The sequence below is a fragment of the Corythoichthys intestinalis genome, chromosome 14 (genome assembly GCF_030265065.1).
Source record: "Corythoichthys intestinalis isolate RoL2023-P3 chromosome 14, ASM3026506v1, whole genome shotgun sequence".
NCBI lineage: Eukaryota > Metazoa > Chordata > Actinopteri > Syngnathiformes > Syngnathidae > Corythoichthys > Corythoichthys intestinalis.
In genome coordinates, this window is record NC_080408.1 from 29,205,085 (window position 1) to 29,226,028 (window position 20,944).

Sequence of the window (20,944 nt, forward strand, 5' to 3'; positions counted from 1 at the left end):
GTTGTAAAGCATTAAAACTAATACAAAAATTAATGAAATTAACTAAAAAATATATAATTTTATAATGGGTCAAAATTGTTTTTCACACATCAATCATGTGACTAGCACCTTAGACGGTCATTTGCTTTGCATATAATTTAAAAATATATATTTATGTATTTGAGGAGGGCAATTTTATTTTTCAAATGAGTTTTTTTCTTTGATTGAAAATAATTTTTCGATTGAAGCAACTTTTTGGGGGATTGAATGATTTAGACACAAATGTCCTACCCATAATATGGCCCAAACACAAAAAGGATTGCTTCAATCAACGAAAACTTTTTCAATGAAAAATTAAGTGTTCAAATGCAAATTTTTCAATTTCAAATATTTTTACGCATTCAAAAACCTTTTCTATAATTGAAATTTTTCTTTTTTTGATTGAAGTTATTTTTCTTTTTGAAAATATTTTTTTGAGGCAACTTCTTTTTTGATTGAATAAAAAATACAAAAATGTCCAGCCAAAATGTGGCCCAAACACAAACCAACATTTCTTCTATCAAAAAAGTTGCTTCAATCAAAAAAAAAAAAAAAAAAAAAAATCAATCAAATAGAAATAGCTTTCACGTGCATTGTTTTGAGTTTTTTTAGTTTCAAATTTATTTTTGCATTCAAACACATTGAAGTGACTTTTTTTGGGGGGTTGAAAATATATATTTTGATTGAAGCAACTTTTTTAAAATTAAATAACAAAGACACAAATCTACCTCCATATGGCTCCACCCAGGGGATACAATTTTTAACTGGGGTAACTACATTGGCACAACACCGGCGGGCACACTATATTCAATGGATGACGATCTTGGCGAAAAGTATTACCTAAGCAGCCTGATTTAGAATTCCCCTCTAGAATAATGGGAAACAAAAAACGCTCATTGTCAACTTATTATTATAAGTATTCTTGGAAGGTAATTTTATAGCTGAAACTGCGTTTCGGGGTCGTCAACATGTTGTGCCCCCCTGGCCCATAAGTCAAACTCCGCCTATGTTTGTAACTCACAAAAAAAAATAAAAAAATCACTACGGACCAATCCAATACACCATCATAAATAGGGGTGCATCGCCAATAAAATAAGAGAGGTCGCAATTGAAAACAGCTACTTTTGAGGAAAAAAACTCGATTCCTTTATTTTGAGCATTCAAATTTTTGTTGAATAAAAGCCATGCCAAATGAGTGGCGTATGATAATCGATGAATTGATATCACCTCCCTTCACAGTCGATGGTTGCAATAAAACTTCCGGTGTACATGTGCTTCACTGTTCTATCTTCTTTTCCGGGTTAGACGCCTTGGTTAGCTTAGCTCACCAGCCGCTAACAAAGAGTCGCGTCTGGTGTTGGAGTGGAAAAGTATTCAAAATGTGCGCGAGGCCGACAGCGGAATTTGTGGAGGAACTACTCTGTGGAAGCACTGAGAAGAAGCGTCAAAGCTGTCAAGAGCTGGACGCGGTTTACAAGCAGCCGCGAGAAATAACAGGTATGGCAGTCCGAAATCAGTAAAATAAACAATGGACCGTCAAAGTGCACATCGTTCAAACAAATAGAAATATAAAAGGCCATTTAAATATGGGGCGCCGTTTGTAAAGCAGCACATGCTGAAAATTACAACATTTTCTTACATTTAGCGCCACACAGTGTTGAAAACGTGATGTGAAATTTTTAGTCACATTTTTTTTTTTTGCACATTTACAACATTGGTATTTAGCAGCCTAAATTTTCATTATTAATTAAGTTTTGAACCTGAATGTTTAAATCCAGAACAGAATATTTAATTATTATTTAATTTAAATCTTAAATTTATATCTTATAACCTAAATCAGACATGTCGAAAGTCCGGCCCGGGGGCCAAATGCGGCCCGTGGTCAAATTTCATCCGGCCCCCAGCCTCTGTCATAAAATCGCTAACGTCTGGCCCGCACACAGACTTAATAAATTGGTCAACAGTACTGCTACCAGCATATGAAGTAGCTTACACACTAAATGCTGCTCCTCATTTACCCACTAAAAGGTATCAGCACCCATAGCAACATTACCCCGTATGACCCTCTACTTCCAATTTTCTAAAATGGCAATAATCAACAAAAAAGAGAAAGTTGACTGCGTTGGCTGATGCTTCAAGGATAGGTGGAAATTGGACTATTTCTTCCCTAAAATACGCAACAACTGTGTCTGCCTCATTTGCAAAGAGACAGTCGCTGTTTTTAAAGAGTTCAATGTGAGGCGATATTACCAAACAAGACACACTGACATGTACGACAAGATTACAGGGAAGATGTGTAGTGAGAAATTGAAGCAAACTTTAAGCTAGTTTAATTTCACAGCAGTAGTATTTCGCAAGCGCCCGAGAGTCAAAAGAGAACACCACAAAGGGTCGTTGTGAGATTGTTGAAATTGTAAAAAAATAAAACAAAAGAAAATGTGACACACAGAATGGCTTGCTAAAATATATTGTTCTACGTAGAGGACGTCAGCCAAAGTTGGCCCCCCACATTTTTACCACACCAAATCTGGCCCCCTTTGCAAAACGTTTGGACACACCTGTCCTAAATGCTAAATCTGGAAACGGTTGGAACTAAAAATGTATCTTAATGGAGGAAGTCGGCGTGATGTCACAATGACGTCACCTCGCTTAGCAACGTGTCGCCATTTTGTGAAGGGGGAACGCACAGCTAAACATTCCATTGACAAACGTCTGAAATTAATATATTTCAGGTGTGTTTTGCGTCTTTTTTCCTAAAAACATGGCTTACTATTATCATGAGTCACTGCCGACAGACGCGAGGGGCGATGCAATTTAAATTTGCGTTTATTGGCTTACACAGCTGCCGATACAAAGTCGCAACTGATAGCTGGATAAACAAAGGAATGGCCTGCAGTGGAGTTCGGAAACATATACAACTACCTCATAAAGTCACCCAGTAATTTGACCTTTATCATTTACGTGGAATATGTACTGTGTGGAACTGAGAAAATTGGTACTATATACGGAGTGATTATTTCTGCTATAACCAGTAATTCTCCTCCAAGCGTTATTTCGCCGTGAGTTCGTCATGGCAAAATAACCAATTCCCACCAGGCCAACAATATACGATTGACTAATCAGAGCAGTTCACGGCAAAAGAAAAATAACGCTTTGCGAGTTGCCGGTTCCGGTAATAATAACCACTGCCTAGTCTATAGAATCCTAGCAGCTAATAGGGGGCAAAAATTAAAGTTTACTCACCAGTAATAAAATGTCGACTGCAAACGTAAATGTGCTTGGATTTAGGTTCCCACAGGCAAAAATAGTCCACGGAACCGTCTTCTTTTACCGTTCCTCGATTAATTGCTCTCAGCCATTTGTTTCTCCTTTTCTTCTCACATGGAAGAATGAAGAACTTCAAATGCGGCTCCGAACTCTTCCTTGTGTGACAACCCGCAATACAGCAACGTTTAGCCATTCCGACGGAAAAAAGACGGCAAATAAGACGAAAGTTCAATGCGTTTCTATTATAAGTGACTGGCGACGCTTTGTTGTGGCTGGTGACGTCATTAAATGCCCGGATGTCAGACTTCCTCTATATGCAAATTCACATGACTAGAGACCGGAAGTAACAAAATAAAAGCTGGAGCACACAAAATACCCTTTAAATAGTTTCTCCTAAATATGTATTTTACCTATATATTAGGGCTGTCAAACGATAAGAATTTTTAATCGAGTTAATCACACCTTAAAAATTAATCGAAATTAATCGCAATTTAAACCATCAATAAAATATGCCATATTTTTCTGTAAATTATTGTTGGAATGGAAAGATAAGACACAAGACGGATATATACATTCAACATACTGTACATTAGTACTGTATTTGTTTGTTATAACAATAAATCAACAAGATGGCATTAACATTATTAACATTCTGTTAAAGCGATCCATGGATAGAAAGACTTGCATTTCTTAAAAGATAAATGTTAGTACAAGTTATAGAAATTTTATATTAAAACCCCTCTGAATGTTTTCGTTTTAATAAAATTTGTAAAATTTTCAAACAAAAAATAAACTAGTAGCTCACCATTGTTGATGTCAATAATTACACAATGCTCATGGTACTGGAACCCATAAAATCAGTCGCACCCAAGCGCTAGCAGAGGGCGACAAAGCATCAAAAAACACAAGTAACAAATGGACATGACACTGTGCTGTCATTCTAATCTGTTTGAGCGTGGCATGTGCGTTAAATGTGTCAAATATTTTTACGTGATTAATTTAAAAAATTAATTACCGCCCGTTAACGCGATAATTTTGACAGCCCTATTATATATTGTTATTATCAGATTGACTCATGTTCAAGAGCAGACTGCCACCGATGAGTAGGTTTTGTTCCTTTTCAAGCAACATAAACAGACAGTCTCAGCTGCTCCACCAGCTTTTATTTTGTTACTTCCGGTCCCCAGTCATGTGTATTTGCATATTGAGCTAAATATTTAGTTCCGACCGTTTCCTGATGTAACATTTAGGATATAGGATATAAATTTAAGATTTAAATTAAATATTTATTTCTGGATTTAAACTATCAGGTCCAAAACTTCTTATTTAAAAATAAATATTTAAGTTGCTAAGTAATGTTGTAAATGTGTGTGTGTGTGTGTGTGGGGGGGGGGGTTAGTGACTCCAAAATTTTCACACCATTTTAAACACTGTGTGGCGCTAAATGTGAGAAAATGTTGTCGTAATTATCAGCATGTGCTGCTTTACAAACGGCGCCCCATACAGTGGGGCAAATAAGTATTTAGTCAACCGCTAATTGTGTAACTTCTCCCACCTGAAAATATTGGAGAGGCCTGTAATTGTCAACATGGGTAAACCTCAACCATGAGAGACAGAATGTGGGGAAAAAAACAGAAAATCACATTGTTTGATTTTTAAGGAATTTATTTGCAAATCATGGTGGAAAATAAGTATTTGGTCAATACCAAAAGTTCATCTCAATACTATGTTATGTACCCTTTGTTGGCAATAACGGAGGCCAAACGTTTTCTGTAACTCTTCACAAGCTTTTCACACACTGTTGCTGGTATTTTGGCCCTTTCCTCCATGCAGATCTCCTCTGGAGCAGTGATGTTTCGGAGCTGTCATTGGGCAACAAGGACTTTCTACTCCCTCTACAGATTTTCTATGGGGTTGAGATCTGGAGACTGGAGACTGGCTAGGCCACTCCAGGACCTTGAAATGCTTCTTTCTAAGCCACTCCTTTGTTGCCCTGTGTGTATGTTTGGGATCATTGTCATGCCACGTCTCATCTTCAATGCCCTTGCTGATGGAAGGAGATTTTCACTCAAAATCTCTTGATACATGGCCCCATTCATTATTTTCTTTACACAGATCAGTCGTCCTGGTCCTTTTGCAGAAAAACAGCCCCAAAGCATGATGTTTCCAGCCCCATGCTTCACAGTGGATATGATGTTCTTCGGATGCTATTCAGTATTCTTTCTCCTCCAAACACGAGAACTTGTGTTTTTACCAAAAAGTTCTATTTTGGTTTCATCTGACCATAACACATTCTCCCAGTCCTCTTCTGGATCATTCAAATGCTCTCTAGCGAACCGCAGACGGGTCTGGGCGTGTACTGGCTTCAGCAGAGGGACACGTCTGGCAGTGCAGGATTGAGTCCGCGGCGGCACATTGTGTTACTGATAGTAGCCTTTGTTACTGTGGTCCCAGCTCTCCGTAGGTCATTCACTAGGTCCCCCGTGTGGTTCTGGTATTTTTGCTCACCCTTCTTGTTATCATTTTGACGCCACGGGGTGAGATCTTGCGTGGAGCCCCAGATTGAGGGATATTATCAGTGGTCTTGTATGTCTTCCATTTTCTAATAATTGTTCCCACAGTTGATTTCTTTACACCAAGCGAAGAGTGAAGAGTTACAGAAAACATTTGGCCCCCGTATTGCCAACAAAGGGTACATAACAAAGTATTGAGATTAACTTTTGGTATTGACTAAATACTTATTTTCCACCATGATTTGTAAATAAATTCTTTAAAAATCAAACAGTGTGATTTTCTGTTTTTTTGTCCGCATTCTGTCTCTCATGGTTGAGGTTTACCCATGTTGACAATTACAGGCCTCTCTAATCTTTTCAAGTAGGAGAACTTGCACAATTGGTGGTTGACTAAATACTTATTTGCCCCACCGTATTTGAAAGGTCTTAAGTAATACAAATGCTAGTGTCATCACAATGTCGCAGGAAATTGGGCAGTGATGGACCAAGATTCCGAGAAAAATGCATTCATTTTTTGATATGGGATTGTTTTTCCAAGTAATTCATCATGCTGAATCAGTCCCAGTACTAGTAAGAAAAGTTTTTTTTTCCAAGTTCTATTTCAATGGAGAAATTTAAATTTGTTAATGGCGCAAAATCAACTCATGAATAAAAAAATAACCTACAGCATTGAAGTCATGGCATGAAGAAAGGTGACTGCAATGCTAACATGTGTTTTTGTGTCCTGCAGACATCGGTGAAAAATATGTTCACCCTGAGTTACATGAGTCAGAGCTCCCCAACGTTAAAAAGGAAGAAGAAGAGTACCCAATCATCAAAGAGGAAGACGAAGCAGAGCCCCTCTACATGAAAGAGGAAGAGCCAGAGCTTCCCAACTTCAAAGAAGATTATAATGTCACTTTTATCCCTTTTAAGAGTGAAAATGAGGATGAGGGTCCTAGTGAGGAGAACAGAGGAGCGGAATCTCCAAGCAGCAACTCAAGTGATCACCTTTCTACAGAAAGTGACGGCGAGCACTGTGGAGCTGAATCACAAGCCAACAACGTTATGGCTCCACTATCAGACAGTGAAGACCTGAGATTAGACACTCCTGATGGTGATGATGATGAACAGTCTCAAGGTGATATGACATGTCACAAAGATGACAAATGCTGGAAATGTTTTCAGTGTGGGAAAACATTTAATTCAAAGGGGACTTTGAACGTTCACATGAGAATACACACTGGTGAGAAACCTTTTGCCTGCGCAATTTGCGGCCAAACATTCTCTGTCAAGTCAGGTTTGACGAGACACACCAGGAGACATACTGGTGAAAAACCTTTTGCTTGCTCAGTTTGCGGTCAAATGTTTTCTTTCAAGTCTGTCTTAACTAAACACACAAGAACACACACTGGAGAGAAACCTTTTGCCTGTTTAGTTTGTGGCCAAAGATTTTCTGTAAAAGACACTTTAACAACGCATGCAAGAAGACACACTGGAGAGAAACCTTTTGTCTGTTCATTTTGCGGTAATAGCTTTGCAGATAGGTCAAGTTTAACGGTGCATACCAGAACACACACTGGAGAGAAACCTTATGCCTGTTTAGTTTGCGGTCAAAAATTCTCTCAAAAGGGAACTTTACATGAGCATTCAAAAACGCACACTGGTGAGAAACCTTTTTTCTGCTCCATTTGTGGTCAAAGTTTCACTAGCAAGGGAACTTTAACTACACATGCAAGAAGACACACTGGAGAGAAACCTTTTGTCTGTTCAGTTTGCGGTAATAGCTTTGCGGAAAGGTCAACTTTAACTCTGCATACAAGAACACACACTGGAGAGAAACCTTTTGCCTGTTTAGTTTGCGGTAAAAAATTCTCTCATAAGGGAACTTTAACAGTGCATTCAAAAACGCACACTGGTGAGAAACCTTTTCCCTGCTCCGTTTGTGGTCAAAGTTTCACGAGGAAGGGAAATTTAACAGCACACACACGGACACACACTGGAGAGAAACCTTTTGCTTGTTCAGTTTGCGGTCAAACATTCGCTGTAAAGTCAATTTTAACATTGCACACAAGAACACACACTGGAGAGAAACCTTTTGCCTGCCTAATTTGTGGTAAAAGATTTTCTGCCAAATCAAATTTAAACATGCATACAAAAACACACTGAAAAGAAAACATTCAGTTGAGGTGTGCACCTGTTAAAGATATTCTAGGTTTTTTTGTTTGTGCTGGTGAGAATAGCAGCGGTAATTTAAAGGAATAGGATGAATGATCTCCATGTGAAAAAGGATATCTGTAAGACTACATATGAAAATCACGAATTTCTTAAAATTTAAAATATTTTTTAAACACAAAAAAAAGACAGCTAAGCCATTTTGTGAGGAATGTCATACTTCTTTTTTTCTGGACTTGCCATCCTGACTTGCCAGTCAGGATGTGTCAGAATGCCAGAATAAGCTAAGTGCTTATCAGTTTTTGGCTGCAAGGCACATTAAAATGGCAGTAAGTGAGAAAGTAAGCTCCTATCTCAGATAACTCGAGCGATGACTAAAATATTTGACTCTCTGAAATTCTCCCATTTGACTGAAACTATTGTTATTGTGCTGGAAATTGTTATAATCAGGATGGTCCTTTTTCTCTTTGGCCCGCTGGACATGACATCGATAATTTCACAAAGCAATTTGACATTTTCACTATAGATAATAAAACATAAAATTCCATGCAATTGCATTTTGGTTGAATTTTTTTTCACACAGTTGTTGACATTACCAGAATGTTTTCCATTAATTCCAGTCATGCAAAATGGGAATACAAATTTCATGAACATAATTCATTGATCAAGAAAAGATGGTTAACACACTGGCTTCATTTTGTCTTAATTAGTGTATGTATATGTGTATTGTCTATTAACGTTTGTTTTGTCTGTTATTAATATTGACTGCATTTGGCAATTATCTTTTCATGAAAACTGATAATTGCTATTTTTGTACTGTTATTTCTTGTTAAATAAATCATTGGGGGGATTTTCATGTCTATTTTTTTTATTCTCATATTGTGTTGAAATTTGGGGAAACACCTATCAAAGCACGATAAATCCTTTAGTCACCTTACAGAAAGGGGCTGTGCGAATCATCCATAAGGTCGGGTTTCTGGAGCATACACATAATTTGTTTATTTACTCAAAGCTGCTAAAATTTAACGATCTTGTAAAGTATAATACCTCAATAATCCTCTATAAATCATTCAATAAATTATTACCAATTAAATTGCAAAACTTTTTTACAATGAAAGAGAGAACTCATAACTTGAGAGTGTCACACCTGGGTGAGGGTTGTCACGTCTTGGTATATTCTCTTCCTGCTTTATTTTGAAGCCTCACCCTCCCGTTTCCACCACTCACCCTTCCTGCTGTCTCACCTGTCTCTGATTATGATTACCAATTGTTCCCACCTGTGTCCTATTCTTCATGTGCTTAAAATGTTTGTCACTCCCTAGTCTCGTGCCAAAGTGTCTTCGTCCTTCGTCTTCACTACAGCCCATATTCATAGTCCAAGACATTCCACGTTGTGAGTTTATTCATAGTATTCTACAGTTTGTTTTTTATGCTTAATGCAAAGTCCTTTGTTGTAGTATTCTACTCCAGTGCGTTTTTTGCCTGGCTCTCTTGTTTCCCGTTTGTAGCATTTTATTTCACAGCTTGTTATTTCCTCCTTCTGGAGCGCCCTCAGTTTGTTACTGCTTCTGATTATTTGTGTTCATTAAAAGACTGAATTCTGCACTTGAGTCCGCTCCATTCCGTCTAAGTGTGACAGAGAGGATATGGAGACTTCAAAATACCCAAAAATTCGAACAACTCATAAAGGTTTTTGTGTGTCTGTGTGTGCAGTGAAACTTTGGAATAATCTGGGAATGCAACACAAGCAATGCCAAACTATCTACAGATTTAAACGGTTATACAAATTTATGGTCTGGTCACAGAATACTGATATAAGGTCTTAATTACATCAATAAGTTGTCTTGGTATGAGTGCTGGTTGTTTCTTACCATTGCTGGTATATTGCCCGTTACCATTATAGTTATTGTTGCCATTTATCATTTGTTTGTCCTGTGTGTGTGGCCTTTACCATAGTTTAGGGTTCACTAAATCCGGACCTCGGTGCCACTTTTCCTGTCGTGTTTTCCATGTCTCCCTCCTCGAACACATCTGAATACAAATAATCAGGATCATTATCAGGCTTCTGGAGAGGTTGCTGATGACATAATCATTTGATTCAGGAGTGTTAGGGAAGAGAGACATGGAAAACACGACAGGAAAAGTTGCACCGAGGTCCGGATTTAGTGAACCCTGCCATAGTTGGTATGGTTTTACTTTCATTACCATATTGGTATGAAATTGTTTTTGGGTTTGGGTGTTACCTGTGGTAACTTCATGTCAAGGGACAACATTTGTTACAAAAATGAAATTGTACATAACTGTTTGAACTGATTTTGGTTGCCTACATTTTTGGAAGGAAGTAGCAAGATTTTTTTTTTGTTCATAATTAGATGAGAATAGGGGTGGGATTTTCTTCTTCCCACTCCTTTTCAGGCATGTAGTTGATGTTGCTATGCTACTTAGTTTTGCTGCTCTTTTTGTTATACTGTATGTTTATATGAGCTGTATATACTTGCTGTCTTGACAAGGAAAATCATGGCCTGAAATAAATGAATGAATGAAAAAAAAAAAAAAAAAAATCCCCAAAATCAATGCCACCCCTCCCTTTCCAAATGGAAAAAAAAAACTATGTAAAAAGATTACTATTCCTTTAATAAATGATATTTTAGTCTGGTGAGATAGCGATGAGCATAGTCACTACTGATGCTTGAAGTGCTAATGATGATGATCTTTTTCTTCTTGTAAAATATTTTTCTGTGTTACCAATGGTGTGGAATGGTAGTCAGGTAAAAGCAGACTGATCTACAGCATATTTGAAATTGCCTATAAAATACTACTTTTCAGTAATGTATGTCTTCATAATCAATTAACATCTTTTGCCCTCGAAACCAAATTTATAATAATTCGTCCTGTTTTTTAAGCGGGCTGGTGACGAAGTGTGGGGGGGAAAAAATCAGTTAACCATCACATGGCTGAACGAGCAAAAGCAATGCTGACATCTGTTGGTCAGTTGTTGACAGTGAATGTATTTATCAATAGCTTTTCCAAAAACTCGCACATTATTATTTTAAAAACCGTCGTTAGTACGAAAATATTAGGAATAGTCATATAAGCTGTTGCATTAGTAGTAACCATATACATTTACCTGTAATACTGTAATTATTTAACACAAATGTTCTTCTGATGTAGTCTATTTTTTATTTTTTAAAATTTTATTATTACTTGTTATTCATTCATTTTCCATGCCTAAAAGGAAAGCATAAAAAGGATTTTAAAATGTTTTTCCTGAAAAGACATGTTACCTTCTTAATTGAATTATGACAGTACTGGCTCAGAATTAAGCCATCAGATGCAAACTTTTAAATGTTAAATGCAAGTCTGCTTACAGTTGCCACAACTGTGACACAGCTGTCTCTGAGGAACACAAAAATTAAGTTCAACTGTTTTTGAACCCATAGCTTGAACCCTTCCTGACATTGTTTTGTACAAACACTGACTGCTATTTGGAACTGTTTACAATTCCTGCCCGAACGCAATATCCTGCCACCGTCATCGCAATGGTTCATTGTAAGCAACCAAACCTAACATTTGGAAATGTGACCCGAAATGTTAAGCACATGATCTCACTTTTCTTTCCCTCTCAACAAGACTTAGCTCTTTCCGTTGAATTGTGCACGTCACAGGTCACAATAATCGTGGGAAAAAAATTAATGACTTATTTAGGCAATTGAACAGGTTCTTTAGGGCTGTCAAAATTATCGCGTTAACCGGCGGTAATTAATTTTCTTTAATTAATCACTTTAAAATATTTGACACATTTAACGCATATGCCCCGCTTAAACAGATTAAAATGACAGCACAGTGTCATGTCCAATTGTTACTTGTGTTTTTTGGTGTATTGTCGCCCTCTGCTGGCGCTTTGGTGCGACTGATTTTATGGGTTTCCGCACCATGAGCATTGTGTAATTATTGACATCAACAACGGCGAGCTACTAGTTTATTTTTTGATTGAAAATTTTACAAATTTTATTGAAACGAAAACATTAAGAGGGGTTTTAATATAAAATTTCTATAACTTGTACTAACGTTTATCTTTTAAGAACTACAAGTCTTTCTATCCATGGATCGCTTTAACAGAATGTTAATAACGTTAATGCCATCTTGTTGATTTATTGTTATAATAAACAAATACAGTACTTATGTACAGTATGTTGAATGTATATATCCGTCTTATCTTTCCATTACAACAATAATTTACAGAAAAATATGGCATATTTTATCGATGGTTTGAATTGCAACTAATTATGAATACTTTTTAAGCTGTGATAACTCGATTAAAAATTTTAATCGTTTGACAGCCCTAATATATATATATATATATATATATATATATATATATACATATCACTAACTATACATGTATTAAATTCTAGGATTTTATTTATATTTTGTACATTTCTTAAAAATAGTTGTAAGTAGTATCAATACTTCAGCATTAGTTTTATTTGTTGTAATAGTATGAGAAATAGTTTTAAGATTATTTGTGATTTAACGTTGCTTTCAGGTTGTTTTTTTTTTGTTTGTTTTCAAACTTCCTCAGTGTTAAAGAGCACGATTCCGAGCACAAGTTGACAAAATACCGATAACAATGCAGATTATCATTGCTGTTGTTTTTTTTTGTTAAATCCAATCCGTTTTTTTGTTATATATATATATATTTTTTTTTTTTTTTCCAGTCTTGCGCGTGTGTGTGTGCAGTGTGGAAAATTCCACTCGTTTAAGCTACCAGCAGAATGTTTGTTTGAGGCAATAACATAAAAAATGCCATCTTTTAAAAGCAAAACAGCAAAGACAATATTTCAGAATGTCATTTGATCAAATAAGGGATTACATTTTACATTCTAATTCAAGCCTTTAAAAAATAGATAAAAGAAGGATATTGTATAAGCTTCATTAACTGTGCTATGAGAGAACAAAATTATTATTTCCCGCGTCATCCGCTCTGAGCCTGGTTGCCTTGGAAACCACTCAAGAGCGTCCTTGGCGAGGCAACACACACACGCACACACACAGTATGTTCAACTGCTTTAAACGCACATATCTGTATGAAAAAAATATTCTGAAAAAACACGATAGTTATGGTCAGCATGCGGAAAGTCCCCCCCCCAATGCTTCCCAAAACCATGTTTACATCATTTAGGGCACATTTTTACAGTTGAATGTGAGTGTTAGTTTGTTTACATGCGTCACCTCCCATCGCTGGGAACCAGTCCTTCATTAATATTATGTTCCATTGATCTCTATGTGCTCTTGTGCCTTTATGTTGACATCATAGCCATCTCATGCACACAAACCCACAGTGATGCCTTGTAACCACAAAAATACTTTATTTACATCACAATGAAATACAGAAAAAGGACAATTGGAACTCATGTTTTAAAGAGGCATTGAATGATCTTTCCAAAATAAAAATACAAATAATTAACTGACCGGCTTTGTATGATTGTGCTTTGAATTTAGAATGAACATTATGTAGCAAGTGAACTTCAAAATCTGGAATATATGACACCAAAGCCTGTAAAAGCACATGAACGGTCTCGACGTTGGTTACTGACAGGTTTTGATTGAATTGTGCTTAGATGTGCAGTCACTCAGCAGATTGCTGAGCTCTGAAGTAAAAAATAATACTCCTCTGCGGATTCATGAATGTAACATTTCTAACAATTGAACTAAAAAAAAAAAAAAAATTTTTTTTAAATAAAGCAAAATTGCTGGGAGTATTTTTACTGCATTACTGTTGACATGATAACTCTCACCTTGGCCAGTGCTAATGCTATTGCAGCGTGGTTGCGGGTTCTCGTACACAAATACGACACTTTGTGACAAAACAGACCACCTTTGTTAGCATTTAGCAGTGTTAAGCTTAGCATCTTTAGCTTCAGAGAATAGCTTTGCTGTTTCTATGGCAACCCGTGGTTTTTAACTCATTGGCTGCCACTGATGGAATCTCCCAGTCAAAATGGATTGGGCATCTATCCCTGTTACTGGCAGTCAGTGAGCTTCTTTATGTTGTTGTCCAGTAGCAAAATTATTCATGGCTTCTGGACCTAATCAAATCGATAACCCCCCCTCCCGAACGTCTGATTTATAGGCCAGGAAACAAAGTCATGCAGGTTAGCGCACGCTAGTTCGACAAAAACCGTCAGGAATTAAAGCCAACATGCCACAAGCGCGTTTCTTCCCGATCCTAGGAGCAGAGTCCAAATCAGAACGGGCGTCCCTGGGACATGGGCGAAGGGGGTTTGAGTGGTGTGGAAAAAGGGGGCGAGTATTAGTCGGTCTTACTCCCCCTTGTGGCAGTAAATGTCCTTGAGGGCCTTGAGCTCCTCAATCAACGTCTTGTTTTGGTTCTCCAGCACGGCAACGCGGTTTTCCAGACACTTAACGTACTCCTTCTTTTTTCGTCGGCATTCCCGCGCAGCCTCTCTAAAAAAAAACACAGAGTTGACTTTAGAGATGGACAAAAACAGACTTTTTTTTTTTTTTTTTTTTAAATCACAAACATGAAAGGCAGAGGGACAAAATGTACATCCCGGATTGGTCACCTACCTGTTCTTCATTAGCCGAACCTCCCTCTTGCGGGTGACTTCTTCAGTGTGGTGTGGCAGCGGGCTGTGCGTGGGGCCAGGTGAGGTCGCCGCCATCACAATGCTCAGGCCCGTCGTGGGTGAGCGCAACTGGCAGGCAGGGATGTCTCCAGTGGCAGCTGCGGGAAAAGACACATTGGTTAATGATAACCTGATGGCAATGACAAACTCAATGAGTAACTTTACGTTATAATCACTATCTAATGACTTTTAAATATAGTTATGCTCCAAATATTTGTGGTTCACAATTCACAAATTCACCCATTCTGTTATTTGCTGAAACTATTTTTTTCACTTTTATGTCAGGCCAAAGATATCAAAGTATTGTTTCGGTGTATCTTGTGTAATTTTGCCGTTGTTGATTAAAATTGAATATATAACTCAAAGGCTCGCTTTGGAATGATGAGTCAGCTTAACCCACTCGCCCCTCGCGCAGAGGGTCGTGCTCACGTCACCGCCTGCGTCTTCCCCTCCACCCTCCTTCTGTTCCAGGAAGCCACGATGACGTCAAACAGCATTTTTTTTCAGCCAATCCCCGCCCCCCTCAGTTTCTTGTAAACCAGTCTGCCTAACAACATGTTGCTCGCTAGCAGATGGGCAAACTTTTTCGCACAAAAAACTAACACTGTATGCGTACGCGTCTCACTTAACGTAGTCAATAATTGTTAAATATTAATAAGTTGGTACAAACTAGCGCCGGTATCCCGGTGGAATCAACCCATTTCGACTTGTTGCTCGGTGGCTGAAGTACGCATGCGCCAAGGAACCGGAGAACGACGACGACGAAGCAAGATGAAGAAACTTTAAAGACCATGCCAAAAAGGCGAAGAAGGGACAAGGTAGCCAGCCCAAAAAGTTTACCTGACTCGGTCTCATCCCCAGTGACGGCCATTGCTGTTCCCCAGTGAGCCAGAACCGAACAAAAAGAAAGGAAACAAATAATAAAGCGCCTCCGCGATCTTGACTGGCTGGCTGAACTCTCAATGGCGCGCCGCTCTTGCTTCTCCGGCGGTCTTGCGTCGTCTCTGGCTGCTCGTCAACTTTGCGGCCGGATTACAATTACCGACATTGACGTCACAGTGACGTCACCAGCGGTCGCTGAAGTCAGTGTGGACGCGCTGGGTTTATGGCCCCTCCCCCTCCAGAGGAACAAAATGTCAAAGAGGGAGGGGTGGTGGTGGTTATTTTTAGAAGCAGTGACGCAACTGGAAGGAAACGACAAACAAGACGGCGCGCTGATTGGCTGCTTCTGGAGAGGGAGGCGGGGCCAATGAGTATGACTTGGGTCAAGTTGGAAAGACGTGCTTGATGGAAGCAACATTGAACTGAGATTCAAACCCCAAAATTGTATCAAAACCCTAACTCCAAACACTTTCTTTTACAATAGCTCAAAACCGTAATTCATCTTGTCTTTGAAATCCTAACGTGAAACATTAGCTCTACCCTTAATCTTCAATTGGAACTCACATTTTGGCTTGAAAATACAAAGTGAAATCCCAATTTTTACTTGAAACCTTGTCTTGAACCAAAGTTTAGCCTTAAACCCCTATTTTATGAACATCTGACTAAAATCCCCCAGAAGAAACCTACAATTTTGCTTGAAATGCTGAATTGAACACTGATTTCCCTTTGAAATGCAACTTTTATCTTCAAAACGGAGTCTGAAACGTTAAAGCAAACCCTCCTGCCAAGTAGTAAAATTTTTACCAACAAGCTTACCTTTTATGTTCGCTCAGGAGAATGAAATTGACATTCATTATCATCAATCAATTCTGGGGCAAATTGTAAATTATCACTTATCTCTGAAACACGTATTTTTCATCAGCAAAACTGACATGCCCCAACTGTTCTTGTGGTCCGGTGTTGTGAAGTCAGCAAAGTAAATTGAGACAATTTTACATTGAAAACCATTGTCACATACATATTATAATTTCCATAAATTGCGATCGTTACCATCATCACAAAAATTAAGGTATCAAGTTCTACTTATACCCACTTCAACCTCAGAAAATAATCCAACGATCAGTTGACAGCACATCTTTTTGCATTGCAGTTTCTTCAAATCTGGAGTCCCAAACCTGTGAATTTAACCCTAGCTCAAAAGCTACTTTCAAACCTGAACTTTGAAGCTAACCTTTGTCTAAAGCTATAACCCTGAATGAAACCATACTTGCAAATCCTCCCCTGACCGCAAACCTCAATTTGAAAATTTGAAACTGTACCTTGTATGATCATCTGTCCAGCGTGGAAATATTTGTAGAATTGCTGGTTGGCAATGCCCTCCGACATGGCGGCTGTGGAGCGTTAAAAGCAGTTAGGGTGCGTAAGGGACAACATTCAGGACTGTCTTTAAAAGTGTGGATGAAAGAGTGATAGTGAGAGAAGTGGGTTGGAGGTCATTTAGCAGTGTGTGAGAGCAATCATTAAAAAAAGTGTAAATTCTATAAGTGTATTTCGGTAGTGTATTTCGGTAGTATATATATACAGTGCTGCTCAAAAGTTTGTGAACCCCCTCAACATTTTGGAATTTTCTATTATTTCAACCTGATTTCCTAATCAATCAATTCAGTAGGTTTTTTTTTTTTTTTTTTTAACAGTTGTGTTGTCGAGACTAAATTAAAAAGAGTTTTCATCAACTGATGTAGGTGCAAAATTGAACTGTTTGGTCACAACCAAAACCGCCATGTCTGGCGAAAAGTCAACACTGCATACCACCAAAAGAACCTTCTCCCAACAGTGAAGCATGGAGGTGGGAATGTCAAGATCTGGGCTTGCTTTTCATCCTCAGGATCTGGACAACTCCACATAGTCCAGGGAATCATGAATTCTGAGGAATATTGTCAAATCCTAGAACATAACCTGACGCCATCTGTTTTGAAGTTAAAGCTTGGCAGAAGGTGGATCATGCAACATGATAATGATCCAAAGCATTCCAGCAATACAACCAAGGAATGGCTGAAAAAGAAGAAGATTCGTGTTCTGGACTGGCCCAGTCAAAGTCCTGACCTAAATCCCATTGAAATGCTGTGGCGGGACCTGAAGCGAGCAGTTCATGCCAGACGCCCATCAAACCTCTCTCAACTGACTGCGTTCTGCAAGGAAGAATGGGCAAAAATCCCCCAAAGTAGATGTGAGAGGCTGATTAGTCACTACAGAAACCGTTTGGTTGAGGTAATCTCTGCAAAAGGAGGCGCAATATCCTATTAACTGAAGGGGTTCACATACTTTTGCACACATGATATCTGAGTTTTTCTTAAATCAACCACTTTTGTTAAATAAAGAATGACAATATAACTATTTCTTTTGTTTCAGTCCATTATTTGGAATGTCAGTATTGTGGATTTGGGTATAACTTAACATTTAATAAGGTTATTTTAGTTTTTTTTACAAAAAATCTGACCATCGCTGTGGGGTTCACAAACTTTCGAGCAGCACTGTATGAGTGTTTCAGCTGAGTTTGTGAGTGAAAATATAATTCTGTAATTTCCACAAGAGCATTTCAGTCGGGTACTTGAAAGTGTGTTAGTTTTAATAAATAATTAATAATGATGAATAAATGAATACTTTAGTTAGTGTGTGAGGTTTTTAGTATAGTCGGAGACTGTTAAAGTTGAGTGTCAGAGCTTTTTAAAAGCCTGTAACCTTTTCAGTAGTGTGCAAGAGTGTTTTTGTTGCAGTAATGTGTTAGAGCCTTACAGCATTGTCAGTATTTTTTTTTGGTAGACTGTAAGAGTATTTAAGTTATGTGTGTTTTCCAGAAATGTGTGAAATCATTTACAGATCATCATTTAGTGAGTGAGAGTTTCATTAGTGAAGCAGTGCGTTCCAGTAGGGTGTGAGGGCATTTTAGAAGTGTAATAGAATTTTTGTATTTTTCAACAGTGTGTAGAATCCTTTTACTACTAAGTGAGATCATTTCAGTACATATCAGTAAGAGTGTTTCAGTAGTGCGTGAGAGAGCTTTTGTAGGGTGTGGGTTTTCTATAATGTGACAGAGCATTTCAATAGTGTGTTCTGTAGTGAATGTTTACCTTTTGGGTTTCTGTTTTGGACTCACCGTCTCGTCCCAAACTTGAGTGGCAGTTCACTGACTCCAACGAAGTGCTGTGGCTCTCGTCCGCAGTCTCGTCGATTTCATAAACGTCAAGCTTGTCCGCCTCATTGAGGATTTTGCTGTGAACCGACGAAGGGGCAGAAAAATGTGGCTTGCTTTTCCATAACTTGGTGTTGGTGTGTGGTGTTACCGATGCGCTGGCTTCTCTGGTGTGGCTGTGTGCTCATGTTCTTGCTTGATCACCACCTGAATGCGACAACACATGTCAGGATGAGTGAAGACTATCATATGTTTGAAATCCTTTGTTGAAAACTTCAAACCCTAAACTCAAACCCCAACGTTTGTTCAAAACCTTTAGCCCTGTCTTAAAATACTTGGTCTTGAGAAAACCTGGCATGGTAGACATGAGCCTTCTTTTAAAACTATATCCAGGGCTTGAAAGCTTTCTTTAAAACTTCACTTATAAGCTCTGTTTTGAAACCATAATTGAATACTCCAACATAAAATCCTTATTTGGAACTCCAAAGCCTGTTTGAAATCCTAACTTTAAACTCTAAACTCACCTTGAAACCCACAATTAATATCTCAATTTGAAACCATAATCCAAGTTTGAGAGAGTAATTCGTAACCCTTACCCTGTCTGGAGCTTGTTGTGGAGTCGGCGGCTCATCCTGCCACTCTCCTTCCTCTGTAGTCGAGTCATCGGCGCTGCCGTCCATCTTTGCTTACCACTAAACACAAACAAGATTGACCTGACTGACACAAAGGCAAAAGTAGCGACAGGACAATGCTTTAAAAAAAAAAAAAAGAGCTATGTTTACATTAATCAGCGATCAATTTTAAAATTGCTTTAAACCTGACTGATGAACAACACATTCTTTAACAGTATTTCCCTGATCTGACATTGATAGGCGACCAATCCGTTGTTGGTCTTTGTGTGTCCTTGAACACACACAAAAAAAGAACACAACACATGAAAGATGGTCAACACTTTCACAAATGAAGTGAGAAACTTTATGAGGCCTATGATGTTGCAAGTGATTATTGGAAAACACTATTTAGTTGTTCACATGAAATAAAGAAAAAAAAAAAATGAACGAAATGACTGCAATAAAAACTTAATCCTTCCTTAAAACCATAATTTGGAATCCAACCGTTATGATATTGAAGTTTGGCGTTTAATTTTATTTTGAAGGTTCATTTTCCGGCGTGGGCGTGTTGACGTCACATCATTTAACTTGACATGCAGCGATGCTTCCTGCTGACTCATCTTGAGCGCTTTTTAGTTCCAACTAGAGTTAATTTTCATTTGCAGTCCGCGTCTCGATGATGGATTGATCGAGGGATCCAGGTATAGTAGTGATTTGCGACTTACCCCAACTTTGACGCCTTGCTCGTCGTCACTGGTGACGAAGTGCGAGCGCGCTCGCGTCGATCCACGTCAGCGCCGACCGCCGACGAGCAAGGGGAACTTTGGTGGCAAAGAGTGCTCGTTGTCTATAAACAAGCAAGAGATCACGGCAATTACTTCCGGAGTCGCTCTCAAACATTTTGCTCTTAAAAACAAGACAACAACAACAAAATAAATCATAATAATCTTTTGTCCAACTATGACAGAAACACACTTGAAATGAAATTAGCCTTCATTATGTCGTGACACTCAAGTACACAAACAAGTAAACATAACAAAATAATGTTTAGCCATGTAAGGATAGAGGTTGTACAGGGTTCTGTGCAAGTGCAGCTGTGCAAATGATCAAGAGAGTTATCCAATAATATAAAGTGACCTGAAGTACAGTACTGTGCGAAAGCGGCAATATGAAAAATTAATCAACACAATTCAAATTAACGCAACATAAAGTAATAACATCAGCATCTTGTCATCCTTTTGGTCACCAATGAGAGAAAGAAAGCAAGTCAAACTTTACCAATTATCACTTTTTGGTGACTTCCAAACCTGTTTTAATTAAAACCAGGGGTGAAAGTGGCTAGAATTTCTTGCCAGAACTCCCTGACGTGAAGGCTGTCATTGAGCCAGAATTTTTTTCCCTTTCATTTTGGGGGGGTCAAACCTCTTAAACTGCTGAAATGCAAAGAAAACTGTTTTAGCAGTTTTTTCAATAACACATACAAAACTGATTCTCATATAAAATTGTATTTTTTCAATGATTTACAAAATAAAAGTTAACAAAAACAGCAATAACCACAACCTCCATCTCCTATTTTTTTATGTTCCCTCATTTCCTCACATACAAAATGCCAAATCTCAATTTTAACTACTTTAGAACATAGGATATATATATATAAAA

General features: G+C 38.1%; 2 protein-coding genes across 5 annotated transcripts in view; one reads left to right on the forward strand and one right to left on the reverse strand.

Annotated features, from left to right (window-relative positions):
- Positions 1-10,372, forward strand: part of LOC130929747 (gastrula zinc finger protein XlCGF26.1-like) — a 33,495-nt gene extending 23,123 nt beyond the window's left edge. Inside the window, exons 1-3 of one of the 2 annotated variants that reach the window (XM_057857195.1) lie at positions 1,313-1,515; positions 6,529-9,914; positions 10,107-10,369. In XM_057857195.1, the coding sequence (XP_057713178.1) occupies positions 1,398-1,515; positions 6,529-7,946 (1,536 nt within the window). In that variant the 5' untranslated portion in view covers positions 1,313-1,397 and the 3' untranslated portion in view covers positions 7,947-9,914; positions 10,107-10,369. Of the gene's footprint in view, positions 1-1,312; positions 1,516-6,528; positions 9,915-10,106 lie in introns of those variants that run through there. The other variant, XM_057857190.1, reaches the window with a different exon arrangement.
- A 2,907-nt stretch (positions 10,373-13,279) lies between these two features.
- Positions 13,280-20,101, reverse strand: crema (cAMP responsive element modulator a). Of its 3 annotated transcripts, XM_057857921.1 has the most exons (7): positions 20,011-20,101; positions 19,271-19,366; positions 18,826-18,881; positions 18,639-18,754; positions 16,804-16,875; positions 14,544-14,700; positions 13,280-14,420 (listed from the first exon to the last, which is right to left on the reverse strand). In XM_057857921.1, the coding sequence occupies exons 2-7, from the start codon at positions 19,352-19,354 to the stop codon at positions 14,276-14,278; spliced, it is 630 nt and encodes a 209-aa protein (XP_057713904.1). In that variant the 5' UTR covers positions 19,355-19,366; positions 20,011-20,101; the 3' UTR covers positions 13,280-14,275. The 3 variants fall into 3 exon arrangements, with proteins under 3 accessions (XP_057713904.1, XP_057713903.1, XP_057713905.1); XM_057857920.1 differs by lacking the exon at positions 20,011-20,101 and having other exon boundaries at positions 19,271-19,555; XM_057857922.1 differs by lacking the exons at positions 16,804-16,875; positions 18,639-18,754; positions 18,826-18,881; positions 19,271-19,366; positions 20,011-20,101 and adding an exon at positions 15,443-15,648 and having other exon boundaries at positions 13,282-14,420.
- Between the last annotated feature and the right edge of the window lie 843 nt (positions 20,102-20,944).